This window comes from Eleutherodactylus coqui, chromosome 12 (genome assembly GCF_035609145.1).
Source record: "Eleutherodactylus coqui strain aEleCoq1 chromosome 12, aEleCoq1.hap1, whole genome shotgun sequence".
Classification (NCBI taxonomy): Eukaryota; Metazoa; Chordata; class Amphibia; order Anura; family Eleutherodactylidae; genus Eleutherodactylus; species Eleutherodactylus coqui.
This window is the reverse complement of record NC_089848.1, coordinates 37,212,256-37,226,996: the sequence shown is the minus strand read 5'-3', so window position 1 is coordinate 37,226,996 and position 14,741 is coordinate 37,212,256. Positions and strand designations below refer to the sequence as shown.

The 14,741-nt window shown below is 45.6% G+C and overlaps 1 protein-coding gene across 7 annotated transcripts in view; it reads left to right on the top strand.

Annotated features, from left to right (window-relative positions):
- BRD9 (bromodomain containing 9) overlaps positions 1–13,930 on the top strand; it is a 38,009-nt gene extending 24,079 nt beyond the window's left edge. For 4 of the 7 annotated variants that reach the window (XM_066585222.1, XM_066585221.1, XM_066585220.1 and 1 more), the window contains exons 11-16: positions 439–534; positions 3,228–3,360; positions 5,105–5,216; positions 8,803–8,905; positions 9,049–9,216; positions 11,484–13,930. In XM_066585222.1, coding sequence (XP_066441319.1) covers positions 439–534; positions 3,228–3,360; positions 5,105–5,216; positions 8,803–8,905; positions 9,049–9,216; positions 11,484–11,572 — 701 coding nt within the window. In that variant the 3' untranslated portion in view covers positions 11,573–13,930. The remainder of the gene's footprint in view (positions 1–438; positions 535–3,227; positions 3,361–5,104; positions 5,217–8,802; positions 8,906–9,048; positions 9,217–11,483) is intronic. The other 3 variants (XM_066585219.1, XM_066585224.1, XM_066585223.1) reach the window with 3 other exon arrangements.
- Positions 13,931–14,741: the final 811 nt, after the last annotated feature.

Sequence of the window (14,741 nt, the reverse complement as noted above, 5' to 3'; positions counted from 1 at the left end):
CGGTGGTAATGACCAGCTCTTGCCCACATCTGGACAAGTCTTGCAAAAAGGCTCTACTTGAAGGCTGAAGCTGTGGGTCACCGGTGCGGTACTCAGATTCCTGCTACAGTATCGTGTGAGCGGCTGCACAATACGTCCCCCTCCCTCCTTGTGCTCTTAAGTCCATAGACATATTGCTGTAGAAGGGGAAGACCAAGCTCCATGCGACACTCAGCAGGTCTGATTATTCCTTATCTCATCAGGCCAACGGAAGAACTCCATTCTGTTGTCACATGATCGCTACTGGCGCATCGGAGTTCCCGTACCACCCCATCACCTTTACAGCAGCAGATACATGTTTGAGCCCAAAATATGTCCTTAATCTGGCCGTACCCCACAGGCTGCTCTCTGAATCGTGTTTAAACATTATAACCCTCATCATCATTTCTGTTTTTCTAGAGGAAGAGACGCATTCAGTGGATTTAAGTTCGCTGTCGAGTAAACTTCTACCTAGCTTTACTACGCTGGGCTTTAAAGACGATCGCAGACATAAAGGTAAGCGACCCGCGGGACCGTTACCGGTTGTACTTATTCCGGCTTCCACATTTGCTGGGATTATTTTTCTACATTGACAATCGTTTATTGAAGTTTTTGGTTTGTTATGAAGATTCTTAAGCAAAGCGAATTAACCGAATGACCCCCAAGTAGATAATATCGGTGGCGTAGTACCTACAGGAATAACAGGATGTGTTATGAGCTCGACAGAAGGGCTCCCTCTGCCTGTCAGCGCCCAACGTCTCAGGGGTGTACTGATGGCAACAGGGGGCTTAATATGGGCACCCAGGTCTGCCATAGGTATAAGCCTGTTAGGTCTTGCCATAGTCAAGGAAAACATGGAGTATAGATGCACAGTTAGAGGACTGCGCCACAGAAGAGGGTTGTAGAAGGTGTGTGAGCTGCCCGTCGCCGACAGGCTGCCACACTGCCGATCCTTGCTCACCTATAAATGCACTTCTGGTCGTCCGCTCCACCAATGGATAGTAAAGGCTCTCCGGCATTGTACGATCACAGGATCAATGCAATACATGAAGACTATCGATAACCTCCTGAACGGGGACCGTCACTGTATTCAGCAGTCCTTGTTTGTGAAATTGCCACCCCAAGGATTTCCTAGTTTTTGAAGGAGGCTGAAGAGACTTTGGCTGGACTGCAGCGTCCTGATGGGAATTGGGAATGCACTGGCCTGACTGGTTCATACTGGGACATGCACTGAAGAACCCTGTTCCTATTACCAGAGCCACACTAATATATACTGGACCACACCTATGACTGGAAGAGGTCGCCTACTAGTGGTACCCAACATCACTGAAACACAAACCGGCTGCCTGTACTGCGTTTCAGATGGTCTCCCCTCAATCTCATGAAAATGGGGTAGTGGATCGGAGAGCAGTTGTGTAGGACTGTTCTAGTACAGGAGTACAGCGGGCACATTGCTACCGAGATTGACTAAAGGGGATTTTAGACGGAACGATTATCATTCAAATGAACGGAAGTGAAGAATCGTTGGGTCTAAGTGCGAGCCAATGACTGAAAGCCTAACGAGAATCATTCATCTTTATACTCATTTTCACAGACCTGCAGGAACAAGTCCATATTGGTAAGCAGAGTAAATGGGATTTACCAGCACGGCCGAGTAGTTCTCACTTGTGGAGCGCCGCCCCTTTAGCGGCTGACTCGCTGTAAGCACGGAGGTCCCATGCAGAACATGATCACAGATGGTGTGACGTGACCCGTCCATCAGTGGCCTCCGGTATTGCTGTGCATCGCACTGGAAAATAGCACATGTGCAATGCGTTATTCAATGGAGGTCGCCTCTGGGTCCGTATAAAATCAGGGTCAACATAGGCCTTGATGATGCCGGATCTTGTTGGGGCCACCCAGGTTGGTTTGTTAAGGGTAGATTAGTGGTGGCCAACATCTGTGAAGTTTTATCTGTATTGGAAGGGGTTCAATACCAGCCCCAGCTAGACTATTGCCCAATTGTATTGATGTACAATGAGGCTGGCTGCAGTTGATACCGGACGGGATGGGAGTGGAAGGCACGTCCATAATCTATTGTCAGAAGATTTCCATAATCTCACAGTTCAAATACACACCCAAGTTTATCTGCCCCATGTACCTTACACAAAGTAACTTGGACAGCGGTGTCCATAATCCCCTGTGTTGCTCAATCTTGCTTCAGAAATCCTCGCTAGATATTTTGATGACTCTCTACCTATACAAAGGAGTTCAGGTGGGGGGAGAAGTAAAACTTGCATTATTTGACAACGTCCTTACATTCCTATCTGATTCTCCATCACGTCTGTTATTAAGCCAATATCCTTGTTTGATAGATTTCCAGGACACGGGGTCATTGTCGCCAAAAATGATATCTTGCAGTTGGGCTATGCCTTGTCGAAACCCTTCTGGTGCAGACCGTGGCCTGACGTCGCTCCTGCTAAAGATCAAAGAAGATCTTATCATTTTCTGGGGCATTAGAATAAGGAGGGCCCCCCCCCCCCCCCCCCAATACCCATTCACTCTCATGGCCAATATAACAGATCCTGATGGAATTAAACAATCTGGGCTCATTCCTGGCTAATGTTGGACAAATGTTATCTGATCCGCCCTCAACCAGGGAAGGGAAAACCCAACTAAGGGCTCTTGTACACGGGCCGATAAATTGTTCAATGTGATTGGAGGGTAACGTTCAATCATGGCACAACCCCCTTGAATGGCACTGCATGTCCTGATGACATACGTACTTCTCCTACAGGGGCTTCAGGAACTTAATTTAAAGACGGCCAATTTTTTTCATCTAAAAGGAGTAAAAATGACATTCACCTGTCTGAGCAGCCCCCGTCCAGCTCTGGAGCCCCACGCTCTGAACCCGGAACAAGCTGTCGCATGCCGCTCCCTGTGCACATGAATGTTCAGGCCATCTCGCGCTTTAGCAGTGATTTTTTTATTTTTTTTCTTCCGTAGCCACTGGCATTGTCTGGTCATGGGCGCAGGGAATGGCGCATGACCACCAGCCTGATGCTTCTGGGCTCTGAGCGGCGGTTATGGGGGCTCCATCGCTCGACAGGGAGCCGCTTTTACACAATTCTTAGCCTGTTACTTTGTAAGGCCGGAAACCCCTATAATTGTGTGTTTGTGTATTGTGACTGATTCTGCAGCACTTGTCTGACTTCATGTTTGTCTTGTAGTCACATTTCTTAATAGTACCAGCACCGCCTTGTCCCTACAAAACAACACACTCTTCACTGATCTGAAGCCGGATGAAATGGAATTAATGTATGCGGCGTACGGCGATGACACGGGGATCCAGTGCGCTCTTAGGTGAGACGTTGGCTAACATGTCGTCGGGTCTTCATATGGCTGACTTAAGCCGTAATCTCTTAGTGAGTGTATAGGAGGTCTGCGGTGTACGGATTAGGCTGACCACCATGGGCCCCCATAACGCGGGCAGAGAGTTTACAGCACCCAATGACCCACATTTATCCTGGCAGCATGTTGTGGGTATTACACGGTACAATTCCCCCGAAATCCAATGCAATTCCAGGTTGTAATGAAACAATACAGGAAAAGGAGGGTGACGACTCCTGCAGGACACGTTAACCTCAGGCTTTGTCAATATCTTTGCTAATTTTTCTGTAGTTCAGTTCCTCATTCATGCCCCTAGCGTGCCGCCTGGGACAAAGTGGCGCAGTGTACTGCGGCATTGCATCTGGGATTTTGTACCCAGAGGCTCCAAATGGCCTCTTGCTGATGTATGCGCCTGAGGCCGGCTTCACATGATTCCCGGCCTGATATCGCCCTCGCCATCCTTCTGAAATCCCCTGGATGTGAGGCGGTTTCACATGGAAACAGTCTTGCATCCCTGCGGGGCTGAAGGAATCCCCTTCTGCAGCTGTTCCAGCCGCGGCAGAGGATGGCGATGTTCTCCCATTGATTTCAGTGGGGCCGGCGCTGCTGCCTCCACCCCTGTTAAAAACAATGGCCGATAGCGCAGCTTTCTTTTTATCCCAGCTTGGCTTGAGTGAAAACATCACAAATGAGAATGAAACTATTGACAATCATTGGTTTTATAATCCTGCGTTTTCACTTTTGCATTGCAAAAAATTGTGCAATTTTTAGCACCAGTGTGAAGCTGGCCTGAGTGGCAGACACGAAGATAATCCGGAGTCGCGGTTCTTGTTTCGATGGGTTTTCTCAGGATTATAGAAATTTGTTCAGCAGCTCTGCCCGTTTTTTGAAAATAAACCTAATACTCTCCTCTCCTCGGCCCCCTGAAGCTGCTCACACTGCCTCGGCTTTTGCATAAATGGCTGGGTGGAGGCACGTGACCGCTGTGGCCAATCAGAGGCTGCAGCATCACGTCCCGAAACTCCCAGTACCATGCCGTCCAGGATATGAGCGCTGATGCCAGCAGGGTAAGTGGCAACGCTGCGACCTCAGACTTGCCGCAGCAGTCATGTTCTTCCGCTCGGCCATCTACCCAGAAGCCGGGGCAACGTGAGCCGCTCAGCTCCTCTTCGGAGGTCCGAGGAGAGGCAGGTATCATATGTTTTGGGGTTTTTTTTAGAACTGGCCCAGCTGCTGGAAAGCTTTCATATACTTGTGAGGAGACCCCTTTAATAACCAGTGGTGTACATGCGTGTCCACCGTTGCCGCGGGACCGTTCTGAGGACTGGATAGTGTCAACCAATAGTCACATTTGTTCCGAATAACATTAATGTCTCCAGCGGGGTCCTCGTCCATCATCATGTGCACTTTATTAGTTTAATATTACCCCTCTCCTCTACTACTGATGGACTCTTCTGTAAGGTGTAGCTGCTGCGCACCTCTTTACCGCCAGGTCCTCACTGATGGATCCAGAGCCTATTACTTGTAAGTTGTCTCCACCACCTGCTGGCAACGACTGGTAGTGCTCGTAACCCAACAGGCGCCCATCGGGGGGGCGCAGGGAGAACTAGCAGAGGGATTAGCAAGCACCCATCGGAACCAGCATGTCGCCTACTTCTCAGAGGAATAAGCATTATACACGGTTTGCTTTATATTTGGTTTTGCATTTCTATTTTAGCCTTCAGGAGTTCGTTAAGGACTGCGGGGGTTATGCAAAGAAAATGGTTAACGACATGCTGGATCAGATAACCGAAGGGGATCATTCCAAAATCCTGTATCAACTAAAACAGGTGGGGTTCTTCTATACTCCTTGTAAGGGGTACTCATGGTATATCTGTTAGATCGATATCTGGGACCCCAACCCATGCTGAGCATGAATAAGCCACCGCTCCCCTTAGTGCTTACAGCCACACGGCAGGGAAGTGCAGCCGACCCATTGGTTTAGGGTCTGTTCACATGTAACTGACAGGCAAAAAAGGAAGATAAAGTGCGGTGTGTAGAAAACTCCAGTGGACAGCGAGATGGAAGCCCCTTATCACACTTTGCAGAGCTGCTCCTCTCACAGTGCCTTAACGAGCTGCGGCGAGATCCTCCATCTTCATAGTTTCCTCCTGTAGTTTAACTACCCAGACACCGGGCTGGAATGGGAACCCGGGCGACATTAACGAAGTGATGTAGCACAGAGCGTATGGGGGTATTACAGAGAGGGAGCGTAAAGACAGCGGGGGGTTTCAGTAGAAGAAAATCTGTAAATTTAGAAGATAAGTGCCGCACCTCTGACCAAAAGCTTGCCAACCAAGGGCAGTCTAATAACGTGCCCTCTTCTTGTCCGCATCTTCAACACAAAGGGGAAACTGGGCATCAGAAGATGCAATATAGAGGGAGAGAACCGTATATCCTGCTTGCTGAGCTCTACTAGCAGTAGAAATCCCATGAATCATACATTTGGAAGGGACCTCCGGGGTCATCGGGTCCTCCGGGGTCATCGGGTCCTCCAGGGTCATCGGGTCCAACCCCCTGCTCAGTGCAGGATCACTAAATCATCCCAGACAGATGTCTGTCCGGCCTCTGAAGACTTCCATTGAAGGGGGTCTCTGTTGTCTCATTTAATAACATCACGGCCCCCTCTGGCCACATTTAGTAATTGCACCCAGTGCCCCTAATTAGTATTCGTGCCCTCTGCCCCAATTTAGTAATCGTCCTCAAACTCACTGAACCTCTCGCCTGGTAGCAAGATTTTTACAAGCACCTTCTCCGGACTCGCGCTGTCAGAGGTTTCTGAAGCTATGGTCTGCTCTATGGGTAGAAGAAACAATATTATCCCTATAGAATGGTGTGACAACCAGAACTTGTGACAGCGTGAGTAAGAGGCGCTTGTGAAAATATTGCTGCCTGGCCAGACATTGGGGAGCGGATCCCAGCGAGGCAGCAGTAGGGTTGGGTCATGTGACCTCGTGCCATAAGGCAGTAATTATTTTTTCTTTTACTGGTAATAAATATTGTTGGTAAAAATTAATTACTGGCTCAAGTAGTAATTAGTTGCCAGGCCAATAGTTTGCTAACTGGGCGACAACCTTATGCCAAAGCTATATGCTCACGGTCGGTGCTACATTTGGTAGAGCTGTAAAGAATACAGATACTTGATTTATAGAATGGTAGAGTTGGAAGGGACCTCCGGGGTCATCGGGTCCGACCCCCTGCTCAGTGCAGGATCACTAAATCATCCCAGACAGATGTCTGTCCAGCCTTGGTTTGAACACTTCTATTGAAGGAGAACTCCCCACCTCCCGTGGTAACCTGTTCCACTCATTGATCCCCCTCACTGTTAATATCTAATCTGTGTCTCCTCCCTTTCAGTTTCATCCCATTGCTTCTAGTCTTTCCTTGTGCAGATGAGAATAGGGCTGATCCCTCTGCACTGTGACAGCCCTTCAGATATTTGTAGACAGCTATTAAGTCTCCTCTCAGCCTTCTCTTCTGCAAACTAAACATTCCCAGATCCTTTAACCGTTCCTCATAGGACATGATTTGCAGACCGCTCACCATCTTGGTAACTCTTCTCTGAACTTTGTTTGTCTTTTTTAAAGTGTGGTGCCCAGAACTGAACACAGTATTCCAGATGAGGTCTGACTAAGGAAGAGTAGAGGAGGATAATGACCTTATGTGATCTAGACTCTATGCTTCTCTTAATACATTCCAGAATTGTGTTTGCCTTTTTGGCTGCTGCATCACATTGTTGACTCATGTTCAGTCTATGATCTATTAGTATACCCAAGTCTATTTCACCTCTATTGCTGCCATTTCAGCCATTCTGTATGTGCATTTTCCATTTCTCTTGCCCAGATTAAGGACCTTCCATTTTTTTCCTGTTAGTCGCTGCCCACTGTTCAAGCTTTTCTTGATCTTTTTGAATACTCTCTCTTCCCTAGTGTTAGCTATCCTACCCAGCTTCGTGCCGTTTGCAAATTTGATCAGTTTCCCATCAATTCCCTCCTCCAGATCATTTATAAAAATGTTGACCAACCCTGGGCTTAGGACAGAGCCTTGTGGTCCCCACTTGATACATTCTTCCACTTGGATGTGCAGCCATTTGTGACCACTCTTTGAGTACGATTACTCAGTGAGTTGTGAATCCACCTAACAGTTGTCTTGTCAATCCCAGATTTGGTCATTTTTTTCAATAAGTATGGTATGAGATACTTTGTCAAATGCTTTACTAAGGTCAAAATATTCTATATAATATAGCTATTCTCTCCTGAAGATGTTGCACCTTTTCCTCCAGTAGAGACACAAACTGACATTTCTGGCCGGTGAAGTTTGGCTTTTCCTCTGGTCGGTCTGTAAACATGTAGCACACATTGTAGCTCACCATATGGCTGCTCTCCCTTCCATGTTGCACACAGTCAGTTGATGTCCACTTCCAATAGTTAAAAATTCTCATAATGATATTCAACCTATAAGAGATTACTTAGTGTTAACATTTGCGCGCCACTATGAGTCATTGTGTAGATACGGGCTTTCTGATCTTCTGAAAAAGCCACCCGTTAAGTCCCTTTTCTGATCAGATCTGTTTGGGAAGGGGTTAAAGTCAATAGCCCATAATAGACTTGAGAGAGCATGTAGGATGGTCCCGGCTTCTAACAGGTGTTCAAATTGCGTCCAATTGTGCTTTTAAAGCTTAATGAAGGAGGAGAGGACAGGAAGTGATGGTTAGAGGATTTACCGTGTCGTTGGTGCACGGGGATAATTTACTTTGGCCAAAAAGTGAAAAGAAACCCAACCCCACTGGGCTCTAAACCTGTTATTCATGGGTGCAGTTCCGGAATAGGCCACACTCCAATCCCGGGGGAAAAGCTGGGTTTCCTGAAATTGGAGACCGTTTCGGTCAGATGTCCGATCTGGGCAGCACACGGGATGCAACGTTCAGGGTCAGACCTAAGATCGGATTTAATGTCAATTACCCAAGGCCATGCTGCCAGGGGGATATCCAGTAAACGTTTGCTGACGGGGGACCCACTGCTTATTATCCCCCCCCCCCCCCCCCCCTCTACACCAATCTATAATTCGCAATGTATGAGACATGATTGTATGCAGTTACATTAGGAAGGCCCATTCCCACATTAGCTCTCAGACACAATAACACCTAGTATGTGATACGATATGTCATGGCTTCCCACCCCAGATAACCCCAGTCATCACAGGTGGGATAAAATGGAGGGACTTTATTTATTGGATGCAAACGGGTGTCTTTAAATGGTTTGGAAAGGAAACGATGATGGAGGATTACTTACGTAAACCCAGAATAAGCCTTTGTATTATGGCTGTTATTTAGTGTCTTCTGCTTGTAAAACGGATTTACCTTTTTGCTACTTGTAGATTGGAGACTCTGTGGGTGATGGCAGCAATTCTGTTCTTGATTTTATGTCCATGAAGTCCTATTCGGACGTGTCCCTTGAAATGTCGATGCTGAACTCGTTGGGTATGTATTACACATTTACAGGGTTACGTTTCTCTAGAACTCTTTCTGATCAGTTCTTGAGTCTCCATGAACTGTGAGGCTTTGTCCATGTTTGATATTAAAGGAACTTCTTTTTTTTTTTTCCTTTCTATGTAAACCATTAGGAAAAGTGAAGAAGGAGCTTGACCACGATGATGGTCATCTTAACTTAGATGACGCAGCTAAACTCCTGCACGACTTTCATGACGTACACAATGACAGAGTTGGATCTAGACCGTCTTCCAATATAAGTTCTTTATCCAACAACTCGGAAAGAGATCATCATCATCTTGGTTAGCTTTATGCCTTCTTATTTCATTCTCTCAATGTGAATTTCTGCTTTTGCTGACTGAAATGAAAAAAAACTTGATACCTGATATTGTAGGCCTACTTCTGCCATTACTTATTCTTCAAGGCAACCTGTCCTCACTTATCATCACCCCATAACCCAAGTCTTGGTGCGCATAGGGCAGGTCCTGCTGTCTGGAGAGGTCTGGAGAGATAAGGGCAAGGTGGGGGAACAGGCAGTACGGGAGTCCACAAGAGTGATGAAGGCATCAGATGAACCGTCGTTGCTACGGATGTAAGGCCTCCCTGCTTGTCGGCCTGGCAGGTCCTCTCTAGCACAAGCTTGTAGATATTAAATATCACCATATAGAATGTCGTTATTTCAGAGTTTCCTTTAAATGGTAATTTAGTAATTAGCAGTATCTGTAACTTGGTGGAGGAAGAATATGGAAGCTATACAACGACTACAGATAAAAGATGAAGATTTAGTTATGTGTATTTGTGCTAGTAAGTTAATTAACCTGTTTAGGACCAGCCATAGTAAATTTACGGCGGCTGGTCCTGGGCTTAGAGCACCGCCGATAGTAAAATTACGGCGGTACTTTAAGTCTCCTGCTCTGCCATCAGTCAGAGGGCAGGAACGGGTTATCAGCTGTTAGTGACAGCTGATAACCCAGAGCAGAAGGCAGGAGGGGTTTTTAACCCTTCCGCCTTCTGCTTCCCCGATTATACAGTGGGGAAAGTGAAAGTAACATGTACTTTCACTACGGGAGCCTCGGGGGTCATGTGACCTCCCGGGATTCCCTGCTACTGCAGAGCTGGAGGGTCAGACTAGACCCTGGCAGCTCTGCAGGTGACTGTCACCACAGGGGTTGCTTTCCCCTGTAACTAGGGCTCGTATGGACGCCCCAGCTACAGTGGGAAAGTGTCAAATAAAGAAAATAAATAAATAAAATTTATATATATATATATATATATATATATATATATATATATATATATGTCCCCCAGAGGTCTTATATGACATCATGGGGGACATAGATAGTAAAAAAACACAATTACAGACATCAGTAAAACAAAATTACAGAATAAAACAATAATATATACATAAGAAAGAAAGTAACCCAAAACCGACACCAACCAAAAACGCTGCTATAAGCGCCCTGTAAACCAAAACTATACATACTATATATCAAAACGTCCGAAACAAATAGAGGAACCCGTTCCTGTGCTTTATTTTAGTGTAAATATAAAAATTTTTAAAAAAACTATAAATGTTTAAAAAATGATTTTTTTAAAGCTTTTTTACCACCAATAAAACTAAAAAAACAGGAAAAAAAGTCAGTGAAAAAGATATTTAAAAAATAGTCCTATATGTCACGGGAAAAAAAACGCAGCACAAATTATTTTGGTAGCTAAAGGAAAAAAAAAATGGAGCAGTAAAACCGCCACATGGGTAAAATCCCTAAATAGTGCCTGGTCCTTAAGGTACAAAACAGCCTGGTCCTTAAGGGGTTAAGAGAATTGCGCAGATTGTGAGAAAGGTAAAAAATAGGGAACAGCTGCATGTCTGCCTGACAAAAATGATGAAGTCGCAGACTACCCGGCTCGCATGTTGGGCTGCACCTGTATTTCCTGTTTACCTTGCAGGTGCCACCCAACAATTAGTGGTGAAGCATGTGCCGCCCGCAGCCGAGGCGCTGTCTGCACTCTGGGGCCATTTTCACGCAGCAGTATCTGTTGGCACCTTAGAGTGGGTCCGACGCACGGACGGCACTAGTCTCTCCATTACATTTGGACTGCGTGTGTTCCATTTCTAATTTTCACTTGATGCTAAATACTCAGCATGCGAGTGGCCGTGGGCGGAGGCTGCGCACACAAGCTTTGTGGTCAGATTATCTCATTACAGCTGCCGACCACAGAAATAGATGGAGGCAGATTTGTCAAAAGACCAACTGGCAACCAATCACAGTGCAGCTTTTATTTTCTAAATTGCTGTGGTTCAATGAAAGCTGAGCTGTGATTGGTTTGTAGGGCAACTGGCAGTTTCTCTTGTATAGTTTTGAGAAGCCTCATTGAGTTGCATGCAGCTTACTGCCCTCTTGTGGATGGCAAGTGTAACGTCATTGCTAAAATGGAAAACTCGCCACAAAGTCTTATATGTGACCTCCACATAAATGTATCAGGATAGAAGTGGCCATGTCAGCCATTACAGAACAACATGCAGCCTTTGGTATGCATTCAGTTTAAATCTGTTTTATTTTAACTACAGGTAGCCCCTCTCGTCTCAGTGTTGGAGAACAGCAAGACATTCCGGACCCCTATGAGTTCCTGCAGTCTCCGGAGCCCGAGAATAATTAAAAAGTTTCTTAAGTTGTATTTATTGATCTTATTTTTATGTCCATGATATTAATATATTTAGAAAGTGGCCCATTCTTGCCTTCCTGCAACTCGCCCGCTTCCCGGCCGACAGTCCTACAGTTGTCTAGGAAACTCCGGATTATGAATCCTACAGTCAGATTAGAAGTGGTGCAGGCGAAAAATGTAGGGTGGAGCTCCCCTCGAAATGAGTAGTGCCGGCCCAAAAGGCCAAATGGGAGGATGGCTGTGAGTGTTTACAGAAGTGCTGCCAATCCAGGATAACGGGCAGTGGGTGCGCTTATGATGGTGGGAGACAAAAACTACTATTTGGCGCATCTTTCCAGTGGAAACAGACAGGAAGCTTATGAATATAAGCAATAGAGGTGTTTTGAGGCAACAAGCCCCTTCATCCGTAATTCTGGGAGGAACACAGATACCTACAACATACGTGAAACATGTGGATTGTATAGAAGACAAAGTAGGGAAGGAAGAAGGGGAAACGGCAAGAAACACAAGGGAAATCTAAAGATGGATATAAATCTGAATCCCTATGTACAGCGGTCAGATGGAGCGTCACGGACTTCGCACCGGAGAAGAACCTTCAAAGGCTTTTTAAATGGACATAAAACCTTTGATTCATTCAGGAAAATTCATTGTTGTTGAAAAGATTCCTTTAAAAGCTTTCACTCACCTGTGTGAAATTAGCCTGAGGGCGGCTTCACACTTGCGAGGGAATCACACGATTTCCCAGTGCTGCGATAAATCACAAAATTATGAAGCCAGTGGCTCCATGCACATTTGCGGTTTTAACGCTTGTGATACAGTGTTAAAACAAAATCGTGGCATGTCTATTTTTTTTTTTTTTTCCCCCCATTGCTTCCGGCAGGGGCGGCAGCAGCGCGAGCCCCATTGACATCAATCCTATGTGACAGCAGTGGCAGGGGGGGGGACTCTCCACGACAAGGAATTTTTTGAGGAGGGCTTGAAATAGAACTCCCTTCTAAAAATAATTAACTGTAGAAAAAAAAATAAGAATACATCACCTGGGAAGCGCTGTCATCTCTGGCGCATCTTCTTGCAGGTCCCAGCACTCTTCTGCTGCTCTTCTGGCCAGGGATTGAAAATCCCCACCTCCTGAAAGCACTGCCACTAATTGGCTGAGAGCCGTGACCAATCGGAGGCAGCGCTCAGCATTACCATCGAGAGTCCCCTGCTCTGCTGTCACAGCAGTGGCAGATGATCACAATCATGTCCCATTGATTCCAATGGAGCTGGCGCTGCTGCCACTGGCACCATTGAAATCAATGGGAGAAAATCACTATCCCCTGCCGTGGCTGCGACCACTGCAGCAGGGGATTCCTTCAGCCCTGCAGGGATGGGAGGCTGTTTCCCTGCATCAACGCCTCGCATCCAGGGCTTTAGAAGGATCGCAAGGCGATATTGGGGTGTCAATCACCTCCTGATATCACTCTCACCAGTGTGCAGGAGCCCTAAAAGAGAAGTTAGGTTTACTCTTCGTGTTCTTTCAGAAAGTTGCGCTGCATACCAGTTTTTGTCGCAGATGCTCGTCCCAGCAATAATCAGACCTGTGCTTTTACGCAGGAACAATCCTCCATAGTGAATGGAGGCGCAGCGAGCCTGGGATCAGTCCGCCCGCCTCCACAGTAAGCAGGTTGTCCTTCATAAGCAATACCGCCTGCTTACACGGCTGATCCCTTCAGTTTTATGCATGCAGAAGCCTGAGCAACGAACGATAAGCAGACAAATTCTCGTTGGTCGTTCGGTCGGTGCAGCATTTACACTCCACGCTGATCGTTCAGATTCCAGCTGGATGCGCGATCGCAACTAATTTATCACCCTGTGTAAAAGGGCTGCAAGCGTCACCTTGCTGGGCGGCTAGGCTCCTGGGAGCCCACAACTATAGATTAGGGAGCTGAAGATCTTCAGTGCGGATCCACATCATTAGGGATTTGTATTAGTTCAGAGCAATTTAAAGGGAATTTCATCATCTTAAGAGATTCCTTTACTTTCTCCGGCAGTCAACTTCCCAAACCCCCGGAATGCTCATCATGTGACTGCTGCAGTTTTATGTTTCACTGCGAGTCTGTACGATCACAGGCCTCGTCATAGTCCTTACGGGAAGAGTGGTTGTGCGGCCGCTGCCTCTCCGGATGCCGCTGGAAGCTGCTAGTTTTCTACTTTGCAAATGATTTATAGAAAACGTCTCCTGACAATTACGCGTTGTTTTGTATGTGTTGTGGAACAGCTATTTTTTTTATATTGGATGATTCTGATTGTTCCCGTGTTTGTATCCGCAATAATAACTGGACAGCACAATAAACTTTGTTTTTTCTGAAAGCTACTCAACTAGTTTTTTTTTTAATTACATTTTCTTCTATCCAGGTAACCCCCCCCATCCCTTTTAAGAAATGCTAACTTTTATTTAACCCCCAGCGTGGATGTCTGAGGGCTTGTGTTTCGCGTGATGTTGTACTTTTCAATATTACTATATAATGTATCAAAACACTTGGAGTGAAATGGAAAAAAAACAACAAAATCCCGCCATCTTGGGGTGTATCTTCTTTCTATGGCATACACACTGCAACAAACATGTCCTGATAACTTTTTATTCTATGGCTCAGTACGATTACTACAACACCACATTTGTACAGGGTTTGTGTTTTGTGGAGGTTTTTTGCTGTACTTTTATTTTTCGTTTCCAGAGGTTTTTTGTTTTTGGTTTTTTTTTTACGCTATATTCTGCCGCCATCTTCTGACTGCCATAATTTTTTTAATTTTTCTGTTGACATGGATGACTGAGGGTTCGCTTTTTGTGTCAAATCCTGTAGTTTCTATTGTTACTACTTTATAGTACACACTGCTTTTTGATCGCTTTTTTAATTACATTTTTTCTTGGAGACAGAATGACCAAAAAAGTTTAATTCTGGTATTTTTTTCTTTTCTGACACCGTTTACTGTGTGGGTAAATAATGCATTACTTTGATCAGACTTTTACAGACCCAGCAATACAAAGTATGTGATTTTTTTTTTCCCATTGAGATTCTTTATTATTAATATGGAAAAAGGTGTTTTTTTTGTTTTTGTTTTTTTTAACTTTAAAACTTTTTACAGTTCTTTTAAGTCCCTCTAGGGGATAAGAACTTGCTAT